At 56.8% G+C, this 14,108-nt stretch overlaps 1 protein-coding gene across 2 annotated transcripts in view; it reads right to left on the bottom strand.

Moving 5' to 3' along the window:
• The window catches only part of SDK1 (sidekick cell adhesion molecule 1), an 882,012-nt gene that overhangs the window by 112,387 nt on the left and 755,517 nt on the right, over positions 1 to 14,108 (bottom strand). For both annotated transcript variants that reach the window (XM_078440087.2, XM_078440088.2), the window contains exon 23: positions 880 to 989. In XM_078440087.2, coding sequence (XP_078296213.2) covers positions 880 to 989 — 110 coding nt within the window. The remainder of the gene's footprint in view (positions 1 to 879; positions 990 to 14,108) is intronic.

Genomic DNA, 14,108 nt, shown 5'->3' with positions numbered 1-14,108 from the left:
AAGCCTGGAGGCCCTGCAGCTCACGTGCGGAGAAAAATATTTCTCGAAAAGCGAGTGCGTGGTACCTTGATTCATCTGCTCTAATCTGAGGGAGGCTGTTAAAACGAACAGAAGCTTGAACAGCATCTCTCATTAGGCATTTAGGGAAAAAAAAAACGTAATGTCGGTATTATACTCAAAAAAAATGTTCTTTACAAAGATGTAATTTCACCTTTTACTCTCTGAATTAGTCATTCTTAGTCTTTTACTCCCTGATCTTATGAAAAGTATCCGTCCTGGCAGAACAGTGACATTATCAAACTCAACATCTGGTGATAACTGGAAATTTCATCTTGGTCAATGATCTTACGGGAAGTTATAACATCTCTAACGGCTTGTGATCACGCTACCCTTTGTTAAGGCCAAGGATTTACTGCCTGGATAGGTTTCAGGATCAAGAAGCAAAAGGTTAAATGGCATGTTAAGTGCTTGATTAGTGAGGCCCGCGGCTCCTGGGCGTTGCAACGGGAAGCAGAGGATGTTCAGTGGAAGATGCTTTGTTTACACACAGGCTGTTGACAGGCGCAAGGGGTCACTGGGCTTTGTGAAGACCCACGTCTGGGCTGCCTGGGGCTTTTGGTATTAAGCCTAACATACGAGTGAGCCATCGCAGCCGGTGTTGAAGGAAGGAGAGCTGCTAATCTGGCCTCGGGGATATACCCTCTCTTGGAATCCTCTTGAGGATTCATGTAACATGAATTCAGGTAACATGGACTGTTACCGCTGCTGAGAAATGCCTCGGTTACACACACAGAGCTGGGTTTTGGTCTTGCGGGCTGAAGCCACTCGCTGGCCTTGCCAGCCCTCCTCCTGTGGCGGTCTAGCACCCGAGGTTCTCACCTGTAATGAGTGTAGGGTGTGAGGTTTGGGATCTCCAGCGTCTGGGCGTCAGGCTCATTCTCCTCCTCGTAGAGGCTGACCCACTCCTCCTCCTCTCCGATGGCTCCAACCTGTGGGAGAGAAGATCGTGAGAAGGGACGGAGGAGCCGCAAAGCGGATGCTGCCATTTACACAGTGTGCAAATGCCTGGTGTGAGTCGCACTGGGCAGACCCACCCCGTGTCCCGCACACAGGCAGGTTAGTTGAATCTTGCACACACCTTCGGTCTAAGCCTTGGAGATAAGGCTCCTGCTAAGTCCGAGGTCCTGCCAGGATCAGGACCCAGAGGGCGGGGCCTGAGGGTGAAGTCTCTGGGGACAAACGTCACGAACCTCACACCCTCCCGTCCTCCCTCCTGCTTAACAGGTGAGGATGCAGAGACAGGCCCAGAGAGAAGACCTGGCCAGGATCCCACGTAACCCCACGTGGCCGTGTGTCCTCACTTAGGGTCCAGAGCCATTTCCACCACACGATGACCGGGGGGGGACGGAGTCTCCGCCCACTTCTGTCCCAAACACACAGTCTTCAAAGAACTGGTGCTTCTTCAAAGAACCTTTCTCGGAGAAGGACTGGCTGCTGCCTGGGAGCCAGACCAGCAGGCCAAGTCAAGAGACACCATGACCTCACACCAGCCAGGAGAGCCCTGACTCCACATCCCTGTGTCAGGCACACTCGGCCTTGTGCAGGCTGTGTGGCTCTGGGGGACCCAGCGGACACACGTGGAGGGAAGGCTGGAGCACAGAGGGAGTTTCAGGCCAAACGTGCCCTGCCGAGGTGGGTCATTCCAGGGCCCTGAGCTTTTAACACTTCATAAAGGTGTCAAACGACACAATTGAGCAGAAATGTGCTCGTTAAGCTTGCAAGTGGCCAGGGGGCTGGGGGACGGCACAAGAACCCGAGATCTCTCGGAAAACTGGAGGGCAGTCCAGGAGGGCGAGGAGGAGCCTGAGCAGACACAGTGCCGAGAGGCCCGCTTGCTCCAGAAAGCTAAATGCAGACTCGAAGCTCTAAACACTCCATGTTGAAAGCACAGAAAGAGTCTGGCCGTTCCTCGAGAAGTTAAACAGAGGACGACCATATGGGCCAGCAGTTCGGCTCCCAAGGGGACGCCCGGAAGCTGGTCCTCTGGCAGGTACACGGGTGCACGTGTTCACGGCAGCTCTGGCCACAGGGGAAGGCCACACAGGGGCCCATGGGCGGACGCGGATCAACAGCTACAGTGTGCCCACACCGTGGACTGTGCAGCTGTAGAAAGGAACCTACAACCTACAAGGTGGGTGCCTCGAAAACGTGATGGCAAGTGAACGAAGCCAGACCCCAAAGGCCACATATTGTACGGCTGCATTTCACGCAGTTCCCAGAATAGGTAAATCCAGAGTCAGGAAGCAGATCGGTGGGTGCCAGGGGCCGCAAGGAGGGAAGGGTGAGTGACTGCTTCACGGGTACAGGACTTCCTCTCGCGGTGATGAGAACGTTCCGGGACCGGGTGTTGAGCAACATTGTGAACGCACTAACGGGTGAACTGTGTACTTTGACACGGTTAACTTTATGTTACGTGAATTTCAACTCCGTTTAAAAAATAAAAAATGTTAAAATAAAAGGTGGGATGACTGGTCAAAAACGTGCGGTGGAGAAAGATCCGGAGGTCAGTTGATGCACGGCCCGGGAGTCAGAAAAGCAGCAGGGTAGTCGAATGGGCAGTGAAATCAGGAAAAGATGATGGAGTCGGCACAGCTGGGGACAGGTGGGTAGCCTCCAGGACCCTGGCACCGGTGGAGGCTAGTCTCCCCCAGTCATCAGCACTGGGGCCCCCACCGGAGCCCGCAGAGACACAGAGGTGAAAGAGGGAGACAGCAGACGTACATCGAGGACGGATCGAGGGTGCACGGAACGCCTGTGTTGGAGAAGGGAGGGTCTAGGGTAACCTGGGTTGGAGGAGCTGCAGAAACAGACAGCACTAAGTGCCCCCAGGGCCCAGGGCCACCACCGGCCTCCTCCTCTGTGCCCCTGATGTGGAAGGGGCCCAAAGGGGAAGACTGGCCAGTACTGACCATGGCCTGGGTCCGTGCAACGCTGCCGGGCAAACGGAGGCGAGCCCCCGCCGTGTGGTGTCAGGGAGCGCACCAACGTCCACTCAGGAGCCCTGCCCGTGGCCCGGCGTCCAGCCCGGGGCAGACCCTGCACGAGTCTGGGGGGTGAAGGAGGGGAGCTGGCAGATGAACTACAGGGCGGGAGGAAAACCACAGCTGTGCCCCAGACTCGGAGGGTCTGCCGCGGTTCTGCCCCACGTAGAGGGGACCACATGGAGCGGCAGGGAGGGGAGGCGGGGGTGGCGGGAGGGCTGGGACCACACTGTCCGCTCAGCACCGTTCTAGACGTTAACAAGATATAGGCGCGCCTCAGAGTCAAACGCTAACAGTTCAGCCAAATTGTACTGAGTGTCAGGGACCCCCTTCGATCTGGGCCTCACGGCAGGGTGTCGTGGTTTCTGAGTCCGAGGTGACAGGTGAGCTCCTGTCCGTGAAAGGGACCCTCGGGAGACTGAACCGCAGCACTTGTACCGTTTCTCGTAAGACAAGTTTAGGGGAAAAAAAGGAAAGGAGGATGAAAGGAAAAAGGGAAGAGATGACTTCGGTTTTAGGAGAGTCAGTTCAAGACCTTTTATCTCCTGTTTGAGCCCCTACGGAGACGCCTCAGAGGGTGCTGGGGAGCAGGGTGGCCGGTGCTCGGGGCACCGAGTGACCGAGGCAGGTGTGGGCCGTGGGCACCTGCTCACCACCACCAGGAACCGGGGCACGAGTGCTGCCCCGGAGCACTGTTGTCCTGACGTGTCTGTGCGCATGGAGGGGGGACATGCACGGCAAGTGCATTTATGGACCAAATCCCCAGGCCCCACTGTGAGGGCCCCTGTGCTTCTGCGAAGGCACTCCTTCCTGCTCCTATCTCCCTGTGTCCCCAGCCCCACCCCTCCAGCCATGGCTGCTTCATCTGAGCTCCTGGTGTAGAGAAATACCCCGGGCTACGAAACGACAGGGCTTGGTGTTGGCAGGCTTTTGGCCTCAAAGTCTGACGTGTTTGGATTCCATCTGTCTGGTTGCCTCACTGGCCTAAAGCATTCATCTGCCGGCCCGGTGACTGCCCTGACCCCGTGGACGTCACTGGCCTGAATGGGCACCGGGGGCTCGGAGCGTGCCCTTGGCCATGCAGCCACTGTGGTTGCCGGGGCTCAGCACACGGCCTCGGCGGGGTCAGCAGGGGTCGCCTGCCCTGGGCTTCTAGCCTGTTCCGCTCACATGATTGAGAAGACGGGAGAGGAACTGGCAAGGCCTCCTTATACGCTACTGGAGAAACACTGCAAGGCATCCGTGGAGGCTGCAAAGGCAGAACCGGCTGGCGTGGTCCCCCGGGGGCCCTGGCCCGCAGCTGCATTAGCCCCACGGCTGGGAAACGTGAGGGGCCGGCAAGATGACACCCGCTTAGCGTTCCTGGGAAAGAATGCCACTCCGCACGGGAGAGCCTGTGCAGAGAGAGCTCCCAGGCCCTGCCGCCATGTTCCCAGCCATGCCTAACACGCCTTCTGAGAAGGTCACTGTGGGTCGAGTGCAGGGCTTCTGTTTTGCGGAGGGGAGCCTCCGGCTGTAGGGCTAGGATGAATGGATGGGGACACCCAAGGTCCCAGTTCCCTGCCTTCCCATGGAATGCTCCGTCTCCTTTTTAAACAACCTGGATTTGAACGGGTGCCAAATTAGTGGCGAGCCCAGGTGGGCGCCACGTGGCTCCGTTTGGCTCTGCCCGCCACTTCTCCCTGCAAAGCCAGTCTGTCATTACCCGGAGGCGTCACTTAGTCGCAAACACCTGCACCTTGCAAAGGCTCTTCCCGTCCTCGAAAGTGCGCCCCCTCCCCACTCCTGTCCTTGCAGCCCATGAGCTCCTCTAGAAGCTGCAGGGCGTCCGGGGCTTTGGGAAGCATCCAGGAACGCCCCTGCCCCCACGCCACTCATTCTGCCCTCTCAGGGCATCTTCTGTGTCCCTGAGATACAGCGTTCCTCTTGCCTGTCATATCCTTTTAAAAACACGACTCTCCTATGAATACACAGTACAGGTCAGAGATTCCTTTTGCTTGTTGGTGAGGGAACCAGCAAGCAAGATGCTGAAACTGGTTCAGAGAATCCCAGAGTCAAAGCGCAAGGACTCCACCAACGAGGACACACGTGTTGCCACAAGATGGCGAAATTAGAAGTAAAACCGGTTACAAGAGCACGGCAACCCTAACCTCTGGGTGCGGAACTTTCCATCTTCTGTAAGTTCTAACTTAGAACATCTAACTTCACAGAGCCTGAGCCAAATCATAAATAGTAAGACAAACACAATCACGGTCCTGAGGACAGACGGGCCGTAGGCAAGCTCATGAAACCAGACCCCAGGACAGGGACCAGCCCGCTACGGCCCGAGGGCCAAATCCGGCCCACCTCCTCCCGTTTTTGTCAATAAAGTTTTATTGGGACACGACCACACTCGGTGGTTTGTTTCCTGCCAATGGCTGCTTCTATGCTGCCAGAGCAAAGCTGCTTAGCTACAGCGGAGACTGTCTGCCCGAAGGCCTAAAGGATTAACTGTCGGGCCCTTCACAGGAAAAGTTTGCCAACCCCTGGTCCAGCGCTTCACCAAAAGGACAGGCAGTGCCCCTCTGCCTCCTTACTGAGGTGACTTGCCATGTTTGTTTTCCCTTTTGTCTGCATGAGAACCCCCAGTCAGGTTCAGGGTCTCACCCCTCACTGGCCCCCCCGGGCGTCACCCCCAGGAGCCGTCCCAACCTGTTGGCTTCATATACAAATGTGCAGGATTTCAAAATCAGTACTGAAATGAGGCTGTCTTGCGCTGAGTTCCAAAAGCAAATTATTACCGAAAATCTAATTTTACTTACGGATCTCCGAAGCAGGGGAGGAGGAATGCTTAAATTTCTATAATAAAGGGTTTACATTTTGATCTGAAGCGACCAGAATTCTTTCTCGTGAGGAACAGAAGTCTTTTGACACTTGCTGGGCTCCTCCGGCTCTCTAGTGAGATTTCAAAACCATCACGACGGAGTGTTCTAGAAGTAATTAGCTGTTCACTAATGATGTGCTGGACACACAGTGTGGCAGCGCTCTTTAAAGATGAAACAAATCAGAGCTCCACGGGGAAGCTGGGATTTTGATGGTTTTCTTCTTCTTCTTCTCCTTCTTTTAAAGCTAACAAATAGCACTTTACAATACTTAATACAAAAGCAGAAATTCCACACATTTCAAACGCCACTCATCAGGGGGTGGTCGTTAGGATCCATTAAGGAACTGCTGTCCTTCCAAAAGCCACGTTCCTCCTGGAGGGCTCTCACTGGCTCGTCCGCCTCCCTGTCTGGCTGGGGGGCTGGGCTCCTTGGGACACAGGTGCTCATTTAATGCCTGGGGGTCCCAGACCCCACCGCCCTCGCCAACTCGGGTTTTCCATCAGAACGGGAGCCGTCTGCCCTAGGACAGCCTGCAGCCAGCGGGGCCTCTGAGAAGTCGAGCGGAAGCCAGCCTGCCTGGGCAGGACCCCCAACACCCCGCTGAGGCCCTGGAGGCCAGAGGAATGGCTGCTCCCAGGACGGTCATTAACCTCATCCTCTGAAACGTACTAGCAAAGGGAGAGGATGCATAGAAACGGGCGGCTGTGCTGGGAGAGGTGGTGGTGGTGGGGGGGGGGGGCTTGGTGGCATGAGAGCACTCTCCTTTCACCCACAGCTAAGAGAGGGAAAAGACTCTTCAAGAATTCATTCCAGGGAACTCTGCCAAGCCAAGTGCACCCTGCTGGCTGGAACTCTGGTGTCAGCAGGAAAACTTGCGTGTCCAGCAACTTCCACGGCTACCAAGGCCCCTCTTGTTCTGAGCGGCGTCCCCCGCGCCCCAGCCAAATGAAGCGCCCCGGTGAGGACGCGGGACAGACGGGGCATCTCCGCATGGCTCTGCTGGCCAGTCGCGCACGACCAGGAAGGGGCTTAGGCCGTCCGTCCGTCTGGAACCCTGATGAGTCCTTGGGGGGGCATCGTACCTGCAGTTGACCGAGGAGGGTTCAGGCTCTGCAACAGCCCGAGCCGGGATCCCCAGTCCTCCCTCCTGTTCACAGCTGTGCCCGCTGGTTACTTATTTACTCTTTTGTATTGTTTAACATTCCCTCCATCTGCAGAAGCAGGACTGTGACATGACCGCTGGGTCTCCTACCATGTGCGGCCTCAAGGACACTGGGTTCTCCTGCCCCACCCCCGACTTTCCAGCTTTGTCTTCTCTCGTTCCTCCTTTGCCCCCAGTGACACCCAAATGCAGTGTCCCTGCAGGTGTGTCCCACCCTCCTCCTTGGCCTCCCTCGGCGTCGGTCTCCCTCCTCCTAGCGTTCGGTGTCCCTGCTCAGGTGGCTCAGACCCCCGTGTGTGGCCTGCCTTTGTACTGACTACCGGGTGGACGTTTCTAAGTTCTGCTCACGTCTGAGCTAGCGCCTCAGACCTGACCCTCCTGCGACAGCGCCTGTTCTGCCCCCACCCCGGCTCCCCGTCCCGCTCCCTCCCACCCTGGCCTGTGCTCACAGGCAGGCCGCCCTGCAGCCTCTCACGGCTGCTTGACTCCAGGGACGGGACCTGGCATAGAAACTCCTGACCTGTTGCTCGAACTACTCCGGTAGGTAGTGAAGTCAGCGAACTGAACACAGCAGAATGTGCTTGCTCGTAAGAGCCTCCCTGCCTTAAGACCAAAGGTTCGGGGCTGCCGACGGCTGGCCGCAGGGTCTGCGTGCTCACTGGCCTGGGGAGTCGCATCCCTGACTGGCGGTTGGAAAGCCACCAATCTGGCGGGGCCCTGACCTGCCTCTCGGTCAAAGAGCTGGCTCCTCGTCAGTCACCCTGTGCAGCGAACCTGGGTATGTCCCTCAAGTACAGGCCCCCAAATGCTGCAGCCGTGACGGGGCACTCCGCACAGGGGAGCTCCAAGGTCATCCCTGCTGCTGCCTGCTCCTGCTCCTCGTCCGTGCCTCGTCCCACCCAGTCCTCCCTGTGTTGCCTCCCGTGGGCCCCCCCAGGGTTCCCCCACTTTATACACAGTCCCCAAATGTGCCCCCACCTGAAAGAGCCTTCTAGGGACGGTTTTCCCATGAAGCCTTCCCCTCCCATGAAGAGGCTTCTCTGGCAGGCCATCTGTGCACCCAGGACAGTCCCTGCTCTGGAGCCCGGGTTCTGAGCTCGGCTGCCCGGGGTCTGGGGGCCGGTTGTATGCAGCCTGGGGACCGGGCCATCCCCCCACAGTCTCTCCCCAGCCCGTGCAGGTGGCCTCCTCTGCATCTGTCCCTTCTCTCCCATCAGATACGACCCCTCTCACGGACAAACGGGACACCCACACCTCCCTGTGCCACTCCCCAAGATCCTGAAATGCCGGCGAGGACTTGGGACCCCACTCTCCGAGTGGCGTGCACGGGGAAGGTCGCGAAAGGCACGGGGGTGTGAGAACCGGCCTGCTACCTGCCGCCTGCTTTGTGATGCGGGGACCTCAGCCTTGCCTGTAAAGTGAGGACGGAAATGACTCTCCCCCGGAAGTCCTCTCCGAGGCACCCTGCTCGGACACCAGGAGGTGCCGTTTCCCATGATGCTTTCACTGCAGAAACTCACCAGGCCGTTCACAGGAACCCCCGCAGCCCTCCCCCCTCCCACTGTGCCTGGGCACACCCCCGCCCTGCAGCCACCCCCTGCCGGTGCAACAGCCATGCTTCCAGTTTCTGCATCTGACCCCTGACCTCTGGGGCCCTGCGGACCCTGGAGCGGCTGCCCCAGGAGGCACGCAGCCAGCCGAGGCCTGGAGAGAGCAAACAACTCGCCTGTGACACAGCTTTCAGTCCAGAGCCCACACCGTATCCCCTCCTCCACGGGGCTCCCGAGCCCTGGGCCACCGTCCCCCTGCCCTCATCACCCAGGGCCAGGGACCTATGCCCCGGAGCCTCTCACATTACTCAAGCTGGCCAGGCCTCAGCCTGCCCTCCCACCTCCCGGCTCCTTCCCACGGAAACCAGAGTAAGGCTCTCGCCCAAGCGCCACCTCCCCTGGCCTCCTGACCGGCCCTGGGGCTTCCCCCTGTGGCCCCGTGTGGCATCCCGTGCCTCCTCCTCTGGGAACGGTCAATAAAGACTGTTTTTCCAGTGAGTCATCTCCTGACCTGGTGGTCTTGCCACACCTGAATAAAAACTAAGTTTGTATTTTAAAACAAGAGGTGCCACGTAATTTTCCAACTCTGCCTTTTGCGCGGCTGTTGTCTCTGCTCAGAACGCCCTTCTCACCCTGCAGCGCCCAGCGCCAACCTCGCCTCCGCGGAGCCCTCTTCGGCTGTTCAGGCCAGGCCCCCATTTGCTTTCGGGCTCTCTCTTAACAGCAGGTCTCATCTGCGTGAACCAGGTTATATGCCCGCCGTCCCGCCCACGCCCCCACCCCCACCCCCACCCCGGGCTGTGAGGTTCTGGAGGTCTTTGTAACTTGGCGTTGGGCACCAGACCGGAAACCTGTAAAACAGGAGGTGCTTCATAAATGTCTGCTGGATGAACGGGTGACTGAATGACACAAATATAAAACCTGGTGCCTGAAAAAATGCAACACGGGTGAACCTAAAAATCCAACAGGAGAATTAGGACGAAAGGTTTAGAGCGGTCCTCAAGATGAATAGAAAAATATTACCCTTGTAAAACTTAATTTGGTTTCACAGTTGTGATTTCTATACGTGTTGACCTCTCTTTCCGGACAATGACACGATAAAACACTTCCCTAGGTCCCTACCTGCACCGTCACTGATGCTATGATATGTGCTGCTCTGTGGTATTTTTAAAAGTCCCGTAATAGGACCTAAAAGGATCCGATAGACTAATGAACAAGAAGGCTGGTTCAAGCCGTTCATCTTGTATGGATTTCCCAGGCTGGTCAAGAAATAAGGGAGAAAAGTCATTGTCAGGGTGTCATCAGGCACAACCAAGCAAACAATAAACACTTTGAAATATCCGCGAGTGACGTCACAGTCACCTAGCACGGCTGCGCCTCAACGCTGAGCCAGACACGTTGTCCCGGAACAAAGAGGAGCCCATCTTGGCACATCACGCAGGTGACCGCGTCATTGTTGAAGGAGCCATTAGAACTGGTGACAGCCCTCCTTTGCATACTCTACAGACAATTTAGAACTAATGTCACTCTTTTTCTTCCTATTATGAGAAAGAAATTCAACTAGTCAGAGTTTATTACAGCCGAGCTGCTGACAGATACGCCTGAGAAGGGCCACAAACGGCTCTAACCTCCATCCCTAATGAGGGAAGGGGGAGATATAATTAGTGATTACAAGTCCCCACCTACAGATCTCCGAGTGATGAGGCAAAAAACGTCTGGCCTGTGACCCTGCTGCAGACGGGACACGCTGGAAGAGGTGACGGGAGCCAGGTGGATGGTTAGGTAAGGACAGGAAACGCCGCGAGAACACGGAGGCTCTGCCCACGAGTAGGCGCTTGTGCGGTGACCTGCCCCCGCAGGCTTTCCGGGCACCCTCCTCCCACGCGGCCAGCCTGCCTGGGTCCCAGGTGAGCAGCCACGACAGGACAGACAAGGTGCCCGGTCTCGCCGAGCTTACGTTCGGTCTCTGGGGACCCTGTGACCGTGTAACAAACCAAGAAGAACCTTTCTGCGGGAACGGAACGGGGAGAGGCTCTGGGCCCACTTGGCCCGTCTGCCTCACCCCCCCGGTTAGGACTTGGAGCCCGGTATCCCGGCTGCGTTGGATGATGGGTGCGGAATAGGCAGTCCCTCTGTGCACTCAGGTGGCCCATGCCCTTCAGGCCGGGGGAAGCTGGGAGCCACCGAGGGCTGGCGGGGGAGCCCCCTTGCCGTTCGTGGCATAATTTATACCAGGAAAAGGAGGCCAGGGATTGCCGGACTTAACATTTTTCAAGCGTGGATTTGGGTTGCTCGTGAGTGAGTTCTAAGTACCGGCGGCTTGACCCCCAGCTGACCCTCTGGGCGCTCGAGCCCGGGCTGCCTGCCAACGCCAGGAGCTTGGGCCTTTTCCCGACTGCAGGCCCCACGTCACAGGGGACTCAGCCCTCCTCGGTTCTCTGGGCACGGAGTACCTCCCGCCCTGAGCTCACCGGGGCCCCGGGCCCACTCTGGCCTGGCCTGCTTGACTTTCCAGGTGTTTCCGGGTGTGGCCCTGCATCCTCGCCACGGGCCTCCCCAGGAACGCAGTCTTTCCCCAAACGTTTGATTATTTTGATTATGCGCTTCCGTTTATTAAGTGCTTAATACATGTGAGTGCCATGCTTTCAATGCACTGTTACTCCCACCACGCAGCAGGGTGCCGGTGACCACAGTCGGCCGCCAGCCAGCGCTGCGGACTCCCCTACGCCCATCAGCCTGGAGCCTGGCTCGTCACCAATGCGCCTATGCTCCTGCTTTGGCGCTGTGCTTTGCCAGTCTGCCTGTGCCTTCCTGGTCTGGCCTCCGGCCATACGGACCCCACAGGTCCTTACCCGTCCTGCCCATCCTACAAAGGTCAAGGGCAAAGCTGCAGCTCTAAGTATTTTATTGCAAAATCCTAGTATCTCTCTCAGCCTCCATATTTCCAGGTTTGCTCTTTAACATTCGGGTGGGCTCTTAAAGGGAAGAAGATGCTGAAAATAGTACACACCTCCTACTTTCAAATGCAACGTCTTCATAAATTCAGCCTCCTTCAGGCGCCTGGGTGGCTCAGTCGGTTAAGCATCCAACTTCGGCCTATGTCATAATCTCGTGGTTCACGGGTTTGAGCCCCGCATCGGCCTCTTGCTGACAGCTCAGAGCCTGGAGCCTGCTTCTGATTCTGTGTCTCCCCCTCTCTCTCTGCTCCTCCCCTGCTCATGCTCTCTCTCTTTCTCTCTCAAAAATAAATAATCATTAAAAACCTTTTTAAAAACCTCAGCCTCCTCTGAGGCCTGCAGCAGTCTGCTTCCCCTCACAGCTGGACATCAGTCTCTCTCCTATTTGTCAGAGGCAGGGTTGTAGCTTCCCCAGAGGCTACGGTTTAGCAGAGCACTGGCGTGGCAAGGACACGGTGCCAAAGGTGCAGACGGGAGGCAAATCCAGCTGAAGGGAGTGGAGAAGAGCTACGGTCCCAGAATTCTCAGGTCACGCTTGGCTTAAAGCCCCGGGCAGCGTGGGCACGAAGGGAAACACCGGGGCTGCGCGGGCATCAGCTTAAAAGAAAGTCGACACACTCGTCCACCTAGACATTTTCCCTGCAGCTCGCCGCTGGCAGAGGTTCGCTGAGAGAGGCCGTGGCTCGGCAGGCTGGGATATGCTCACCTGGGGAGCCGCGCTCACAGGTGAGCCCGCCAGCCAACGGGAAAGAAAACGAAGCCTGGCCGTCCCCTCGCCAGCCCGAGATCCAGTCCCTCGGCAGGAAGCGCCCCGGGAAGCAGAGAACCTCGCCTGGCACCTCAGATTCTTCCAGGGACGTCTCTCCACGTGCCACTGCCGTGGACACCGGGGCCACCTGGGGCATCCCTGACGCCCCACCTGTTCTGTCTCCGCTACTCTTTAGTTACCGGGAGACCGCAGTCGGCAGGCGTGTGCTTTATTTTATTAGCTGTAACACTCTCCACAACAGTTCCTTTTAAGAAAATGGTACTATTATGCACAAATAAGCACTAAGTGGGCTTTTCTCCCCTCCCCGTTTTCGGGATGGAAACAGCTTTATCTGTTTCCAACACCAACATCTTCAGTACAGGGGACCTGCTCGAAGCAACCTTTTGAGAAGACTAGATGTTATTTTGGCTATTAGAGCACAGCAAATGGCTGCAGACGGCAGGGGTCGGCAGGGGTGCCGAGCAGGCAAGCAGGAACGGAGCGGCAAATGAGAACATAGAACATTTGCATTTTCCCCTTCTATGTGCGCCATAGAAACAGGGGAAGAGATGTTTTGCTCGCTCTATAGTCAAAGGTTACTAACTAAGCAAAGCATTACCGAACGAGAAATACCTATAGAAGCCGCTTTCTACAACTTGAACCCACATGTGAGCATCAGCTTATCACGCGGCCCTTCAATGCATTGCTCTGAGGATCTTTTATCCCATAATTCACTGAAGATAACGCCAAGTAATACGAGCCTCCCGGTGTGCTTTAAAAGCAGTCGGAATCTAAAGGAAACTTTTCTGCAAAGACCGTATGATTGAGAAGTGGGTCAAAGGGAAGAAAACGATCCTCTCCTGCCACAAAGTGTTTGCTAAGACCCAAATCCTCGCACCTGGAAGGCCGCTCGGCCGTCGCCTGCCCCGACCCGCCTTCCTGGTTCCTCGAGTCAGGGTGCAGACTCCATCTCCTTCCTGGGCCTCTGCCCCTGCCTGAACCGGTGAAGTCTCTCCTTCCCGTGTTCTGCCGTTACCCAGGGCCCCCTAGGAACTCGCCCCCTGCTTCCCGTGTGGTATGTCGTTGAGTGGCCGACTTCTCACTGGACCCAGTGTTCCTGCGTCTCTTTCCTCTCTGAACTCGGGCCCCCCGCCAGGCACAGAGCAGCTGTGAGAGGGGATGCTGGAGTCTCACAGCATAGAAAGCCTGGGCTCAGCTTGCATCCGTCCAAAGAGAATTAGGTGAAGAACGTTCCAGAAGCTTTCTCCTATTCCAGCTATAGTCTCAAGGGCCCTGTTCTGAGTTTAGGAGACTTGGAGCCTGGCTGGCCTAGGGAACCCACCGAGATGTTTTCGCAGAAGCAGCTGGGCCAGCTGAAGCGAGGCTTCACGGAGGGAACACCACATGGGCGGGCAGTACAGACGAAAGTCAGGGGCACAGGTCATGGACATGCCTGCAGGCTGGCAGGTACCCGGAAGAGATTTCATTTGTAAAGTGCCTCTTGCCTACAGAGCAGAGGCACGTGTGTCTTAGAGAAGTAAGTATGACAAAGCGTTCGAATTCTCTAGCAACCTCTCAAGATGGGTACGAATATCTGTTTTACAGACAAAGAGCCAGCGCTGGGTGGCCTGCCTGCAGCCGCCGGCTGGGATGGGTAGAGCTAGGATTCAAGGTCCAGGCTCTCTGACCCCCAAGCCTGTGCCATTTGTCCTCAGGTCACCGACCATTTCATCTGGGCACCACGTATTCTTGGCGAACTTGTCCATGGCCTTTCCTGGGGGGTGAG

This window comes from Panthera onca, chromosome E3, assembly GCF_046562875.1.
Source record: "Panthera onca isolate mPanOnc1 chromosome E3, mPanOnc1 haplotype 2, whole genome shotgun sequence".
Classification (NCBI taxonomy): Eukaryota; Metazoa; Chordata; class Mammalia; order Carnivora; family Felidae; genus Panthera; species Panthera onca.
Note: the sequence above shows the minus strand (reverse complement) of the source record. Positions and strands in the feature narration are given on the sequence as shown.